This window comes from Berghia stephanieae, chromosome 3, assembly GCF_034508935.2.
Source record: "Berghia stephanieae isolate SIO BIC M18660-M18661 chromosome 3, UCSD_Bste_1.3, whole genome shotgun sequence".
Taxonomy (NCBI): Eukaryota; Metazoa; Mollusca; class Gastropoda; order Nudibranchia; family Aeolidiidae; genus Berghia; species Berghia stephanieae.
The window spans coordinates 94,810,900-94,818,486 of NC_088362.1; the positions used below are offsets into that span (position 1 = coordinate 94,810,900).

General features: G+C 32.8%; 1 protein-coding gene across 1 annotated transcript in view; it reads left to right on the forward strand.

Annotated features, from left to right (window-relative positions):
* The window catches only part of LOC144968884 (uncharacterized), a 62,006-nt gene extending 55,344 nt beyond the window's left edge, over positions 1-6,662 (forward strand). The window contains exons 18-19 of the mRNA XM_078907705.1: positions 3,865-3,931; positions 5,801-6,662. Coding sequence (XP_078763831.1) covers positions 3,865-3,931; positions 5,801-6,102 — 369 coding nt within the window. The 3' untranslated portion in view covers positions 6,103-6,662. The remainder of the gene's footprint in view (positions 1-3,864; positions 3,932-5,800) is intronic.
* Positions 6,663-7,587: the final 925 nt, after the last annotated feature.

Sequence of the window (7,587 nt, forward strand, 5' to 3'; positions counted from 1 at the left end):
GATATTTTACAACATCTTTAAGAACATAAAAACTTTATTATATGTCAAACATGTGCACTTTTGTTTATATACCCTTCGATTTGTAAGAGGTATTGCCCTTGAATTAATTTTTAGATTAATAAAAATATTCCTCAATTTAAAATAACATTCAAACCACACTTTATTTTATACTAGATGCTCAAATAATAATGTTTACTCTTTTGGATGTCAGTAACAAGCGTATAAAATTACAAACAAATCAAATAATATTTTATTGAGTTATCGCCCATTATAATAGAGTCACTGCATTGTGCATAGACTCGAGTTGTTTCAGTTTCCGTATGTAAGTTTATTTTTCGTCAAATTTGGTAAGATTGATATCTTCTGAAAAAATGGGTCCGATTGGCATTTCAATTCGACTTCTTGAATGTCAATTAAGTTCAAGGTCAGCTATATCAAACATTTTATTACTTGCAAATTATCGATATTTTATAACATCTTTAAGGACATAAAAACGTTGTTATTATTATAATATGTTAAACGGGTCGCATGCACACTTTTGTTAATAATCCCTTCGATTTGTACGAGTTATTGCTCTTGATTTGATTTTTAGATATTCCGCTAATAACCTACAAATTAGGCTTTATCTTCTTCTACTCAAATAATATAGTTTCCTGTTTTGGATATCAGTAACAAGGAAATAAAGTTAAAAGCAAAATGCACAATATTTGATTTGGTTATCGCCCATTATGGTAGAGTCACTGAATAGTGCAAAAACTCGTGCTGTTTTATATTCGTGTGGAATTCTGTTTTTCTTCAAAGTTGGTAAGATTGATATCCTTGAAAAAATGTTGGCTGATTGGAACTTGAAGGTCAATTAGAGGTCACTCAAGTTTAAAGACAGCTACATTTAACATGTAATCACTTCTACACTTTTGATAATCTCAAACATTTTAGAAAAGGAAAAGAAAGCTTTATTTATTGACCAATTCACAGACACAGTTTTGGGGAAATTCCTGTCAATTTGTTTGAGTTATTGCCCTTGATTTGATTTATATGTGAGTATTAATGTACCTTTTTCAAAGAATATCTTGCCTATCACGCTTTATTCAATCCTAATCAAAGAATGAAATTTGCTAATATCAATCACAGGCGTGTAAAGTAATAAGTAAAACTAACACTATTTGACAGACTTATCATCCCTTAAATATTTAATACTACAGATTGGGTAATGACCCATTTAGAACAGCCATATCACGTAGAAAAATGGGTTTAAAAGACCCCAATGTAACTGTAAAGTAGAACATCTCAAATAACAAGGAGTTTCTTTGGGAAAACGTTTTATATTTTGGATAACCCGAGCAGTATCATCAACATTTCCACCAGTTTTATCACCTTGAGGATTGCCACATGCATGTACAAAGTCGGATCTCCTGAATATGATGATGTCAGTGTCTCCAATATGATTTCCTTTTCCTTTTTTGTGTATCAGAAAAAGCAACTAAGGAAAACATGTTTGACGAATATTTTGAGGAAAAGTGCTTGACCAAGAATCTTACATGACTGCATCTAGCACAAAAGAGTAGATGTTGGTTGGGACCGTTATATTCCTCTCTCTTTAAAAGAAAGCAGGAAAATAAAAACGAGGCCATAGCAGTCGGCAACGTGTGATTGATTTCTAAATTTCAAGGGACTGGCAACATTTTTTTGATAAATGCAGACAAAAAAGGATTGTCTTTCAAGCGATTATTTGGGCCACAGTCAATGAGTCATTGATGTCTTACCAAATCCAATTAATGATTCATGTTTTGACAACGCTGCTTGAAGCCAAAGCTGCCTTTCATATTAATAGGATGTTCCGTTTTCCGACGCAAATGCAGGAAGGCAACATTGGACTGCAGCCTGTTTTGTAAATGTCAACATGCAAATTGAATATATCTCTTATAAGAGATTTGAAATCTTGGCCATTTCTTTCCCTACCTCTACATTATTTCATTTTGAATCATTGTTACTAACCAATAATATCATGGTGTCTGTTACGACAGAAGTCTGGTTCTTAAACAACATAAATTGTTTTCAATATGAAAACGCTATTTGGAAAAAAAAACTCCGTCGAATTATATTTCATGTAATATATTTATGAATTGTTAATAATATCATTATGCTTAGAAGCTTTTGCTGTAGGGGTTATCATGCACATGCAATCTCCCCTGAAGAGATGGAGTATGTCATTAAAAATCTCAGATATAAGTCTGGTATTAGATAACATGTATTTCACAACGAATAACTGTGAAGCTTTTCAAGAAAAAAAGAAACAATTGTAGTATAGGTAGATATGGTGAGACATTTGGCAAATAAATATAAATCAAAGGACTTCTCAAAATCAGAAAGGCAGACATCTCTCACAGAATGTTAGTCTTGGTCATGACTTCTCTGACAAGTTAAAAGACTCGAGTATGAACGAGAAGTAGAAGGACTGATAAGCAATAATTTATAAATCATGTTAACCTCTTTATTAGCTTCCATTTGTTGTCTACGAATAATTTGTTTTGTTAACAGTTTTCGAGGCTTTCAAAAGAAGAGACTTGCTGCAGTAAAAATATGTAAAAGTATAATAACTCTTTCCAATTGAGACACGATACCTGAGATTTGTGTATGCTGGCTCATTATATATCAACAATATAATTTGTAATTTGGCTGGAATTGCTTTCCAAATAGGCTACACGTATTATAATTAGTTACAAGCTATAATGGGCGATAACCACATCGAAACTCATCTGATGTAGTTGTGATCTACAAAATAAATTTGAATTTATTCAGTTGCTCCTATTTTTTCTTGAAAAGTATTGTCTTATCAACAAGTTTCTAGATGTTTTACAAATAAACACTTGAGTTTTTCCTTCATTGTAAAAAAGGGCGATAACTCATTTGAATTTCGATACAGAGATAAGATTTTTTGTATAGAGCCTAAGGACACATAAGCAAGGTTTTTTTCGTGCTATAGATTTCCATATATATCATTTGAGCTCGATTTTTAGTAACAGAATTCATTGGCGACAACTCCATTAACCATTTATTTACAATTTGTAAATAACGTTATTCTCTGTATGAGCAGTTATTTGTTCTCTTTACAAGTTATAATTTTCTTAACAGTTTATGTGATATTCCAGTAAATCGTGCTCTTTTTAGAAAGGATACGTAAATAAAAGGCAATAACAACTTTTACATGAATGATTTAATTTTTTTCTTAGGTGGTATATTTAGATCCTATTAATGTTTTTTTGGTCATATGCAAGTTATCAAATTCTTGATATTATGGGAGTTCTGAATTTAATCATAATGTTACCTTGTTTGAACTCCATGTGACCCCCCCGAAAGGTCAGATCCAAGTTCCAATCGGACAAAAATTTTATTTTTTGTCTGTTTATTCGTCTTATAAAGAAACTTTACACGAATCCGAAATAACAATGGTCTCGGGAACCCTACTAAGTGTTTTCTTACTTTCCATATGGATTTTTCTTATATCATTTGAATGTTATATATTATATCCTTCATTGTATTTATCTAGCCACACCTTTTATCCAAGTTAACTGCCGTACTCTCTAGTAAAACACGAATTCAAAATTTGGCCAGAAAACTCGTCCTCAAATTATCGATCTACTTAAATGAACCCAAAACACTCAAACCTGGGACCTATTTTAAGGACGAGTTTTCAGGCCAAATTGTGTTAAGTACGTAAACTGATATAGTTTGACAAATTTATTTTCCAAATTGCCTTTCTATAATTATTGGCTAAATCTTCTATTTAAATCCATTTCTCGTTGTCTAAAGAATATTAATAGCTGCTGCCAATCATATGTTTAGACCTTTTTCTGCTAATCTTAGGTGTCTGCCAGGACAGAAGCCGGACATGGACCCGCAAGGAAGAAAACCATCATGATAAAAGCTGGAGGTAAACTATTATTATTATTTCAAATGATTGTTTATTGTCCAATATACGATCAAAAAAACATTTATTTATTCTTTTGGTCGCTTTGACCGGGATATCTTGATCTTCCTAGTTAATTCGGGTATCTGTCGGAATGGGACAAAAGGAGAACATTTGTTCTATTAAAGTAAAAATTAATGATTAGAATTAAGAAATAAAGCTTTTCTGTGTTCTTTTCCCCAGTTTGAAATACCAACCTCTCTCTCTCTCTCTCTCTCTCTCTCTCTCTCTCTCTCTCTCTCTCTCTCTCTCTCTCTCTCTCTCTCTCTCTCTCTCTCTCTCTCTCTCTCTCCCCGAAATGAAAGCATTTATTTTTCTCCAAACTTTATTTGTTAAGTTTAAAATTGAACTTTAAGTATCAGGTTTACCCGACATAATACGGTTCGTTACCAACAAGTCTCTAATTCAAAAACTTGAGACCCTAAGAAATCATAAGATTAAGAATTCCAGGCTTATTTAAATAGAATACGTTGACTCATCGAGGCGTGACGTACATTTTCTTGGGACTTGTTTGTGTGTCAAGGTGTCAAGACGTGTTTCTATCTGCTGTGGTGTCATCGGGCATATTATCGTATATTTCTCAAGTAATTGTTACTGTCTTGGATTGGAATGTATATTAGTCTGTTTGTCTCATTTCCCTTTATCTTTGACATATTTCGACTGGTTAATATTTGTGTTTTCTCATCTGTTTATCTTTTGGACTATATTTCAGACTGGTTAAATATTTTGTGTGTTCGTCTCATTTTCCTTTATCTTTTGGACTATATTTCAGACTGGTTAAATATTTTGTGTTTTCGTCTCATTTCCCTTTATCTTTTGGACTATATTTCAGACTGGTTAAATGTTTTGTGTTTTCGTCTCATTTCCCTTTATCTTGACTATATTCAGACGTTAAATATTGTGTTTCGTTCTTTCCCTTATCTTTTGGACTATATTTCAGACTGGTTAAATGTTTTGTGTTTTCGTCTCATTTCCCTTTATCTTTTGGACTATATTTAAGTTGGTTAAATATCTTGTGTGTTCGTCTCATTTCCCTTTATCTTTTGGACTATATTTAAGTTGGTTAAATATCTTGTGTGTTCATCTCATTTCCCTTTATCTTTTGGACTATATTTCAGCCTGGTTAAATATCTTGTGTTTTCTCATTTCCCTTTACTTTTGATATATTAAGTGTTAAATTCTTGTGTGTCGTCTCATTTCCCTTTATCTTTTGGACTATATTTAAGTTGGTTAAATATTTTGTGTGTTCATCTCATTTCCCTTTATCTTTTGGACTATATTTCAGCCTGGTTAAATATCTTGTGTTTTCGTCTCATTTCCCTTTATCTTTTGGACTATATTTAAGTTGGTTAAATATCTTGTGTGTCGTCTCATTTCCCTTTATCTTTTGGACTATATTTCAGACTGGTTAAATATTTTGTGTTTTCATGATTTTCAATTAAAAAGGTAAGAATAGTACAAAATTCTGTAACTTCTGCCATTATATCACCATTCGAGACATCAAATCACAGTAAAATCATCTCAGTCATTGTATTCTTCACTATCATCGTCACCGTCATCGTCGTTGTTCATCTGTAGACCTTGGTTGTTATAATTATCTGGATTGTGATTGTCATTGTGTAAACATTCCGTGTCATTGTTTTGTCACTCTGTGACAAGAATCGTGAACTGTTTTCTACCAACCGTAACCCCCCCCCCCCTCCTTCTCTCTCTCTCTCTCTCTCTCTCTCTCTCTCTCTCTCTCTCTCTCTCTCTCTCTCTCTCTCTTCAATGTACTGTAGTAATACGTACATATTTATAATCAGTAACCAAACCAAACCATGTCTACCCCAGCTTCCAGTTCAAAGAGATTAAGAGGGTGTAGCGACGATCTACCAAGTATTACTGACGAGATATGTGAATTGAGAAGGGAATTCAAAGAATTGAGGAATGTCATTGATGGAGTTAAAGACAGCGTTAGCTCGGTTATAGCGGTGATGGGACAGCTAAGTACCATTAAAGAACAAATGGACAGGATAATGGAAAATATGAAAGGACAAAAGGAGAGGTTGGACAGGATAGAGGAGGGAAAGATGCAACGTAGTAAGGCGAGAATTGCCCCGTGGGAGTGTTGCGCAGGCCCGTGGATATGTTAGAGGCGAGGGCGATTGAGAGTGATGCCAGAAGCCGCAGGAGGAACATCTTGGTGTTGCATGGTGTCGTGGAGAGGGAGTATACAATATACAAAGAACTAGTGCAATTGAATATTAATGAACCAAACACAACAACTTGGGTAAGCCTGGTGAAGCAGTTGCTGGATAGGAGTGGAATGGGCCATTATTGGGTTAAAACAAAATGTAACAAATGAAAAATTCTTTCTGGCGGCTTTAAAACAACGCTTTAATGATATGTTTGACAAGAGTGGCACGCTGAGATGTCGATGACGACGTCTGGACGGTTGTATAAACACATTAAAGACACATTTGAGTTAGAACCATATATGAAACTGTGTAATAATAAATCTTACAGCGTTGCCATCTCAAAAATCAGATTGAGTTCTCATTTGTTTTATATAGAAAGGGGTAGATGGGGTACAAGAAAAGTAGATAGAAATGATCGTAAATGTCCTGCTTGTGACGTAATAGAAGACGAATACCATTGTCTAATTGAATTTTCGAGGTATACGCATGAGAGAAGAAATTGCCTGCCGGAAAAACTGAAAAATAGACCAAGTATGTTTGAAGTTATCAAATTTTTGAAATGCAGAGACAGTAGACAAAAAATGAGAGGGGGGGGGGGGGGGGGGGGTGGCGGGGGGATTGGGCATTGATAGTTTACCATGATAAAGATTAGTTGCGATTGCACAATTGGCTGATTATTATTATTATTATTATTATTATTATTATTATTATTATTATTATTATTATTATTATTATTATTTATTATTATTATTATTATTATTATTATTATTATTATTATTATTATTATTATATTATTATTATTACTATTATTATTATTATTATTATTATTATTATTATTATATTATTATTATTATCAGATTGATAATAACCAGTATTATTATCTTATCTTATTTTGTTTAAGATGAATAAGAGTTGTTCTTTGAATACCTTATTTAATGATAGCACATAATGCATATCTCAAAAAGCTTGTATTATCTTGTGAACGTAATGAACATATATCTTACGGCAATGTAAAATCGAAAATAACTGGTATAAACTATAAGCTATTGAATATATATATATATATATATATATATAAACTTCGCCTTTAGTATACTTTTAAAAAATTGATGGCATTGCGTTTTCTAATTTATAAATTATCATTCAGAGATGTAATGATGCCCCCTTAACTCTTCTGTATTTGATACTAGATAGAGTAATGAAAACTAAACACTCGTTATAATATGACATATCCTTGAGTTCGAGAAGCAGTGCGAGTGCCTTTAGTCCTAAAATAATATAGAAATGCACATCGATATCCAAACAGGACTTTCAATTGTGAGAAGCCTCTCATTATGTCAGTCAAAATAAAATATCAATCTATTGGCCATCACCAATCATGCTGGAAGAATAATGGACAGGAGATCACTTGCTGTGTTTTTTGTCCCCTTTCATGTTGTC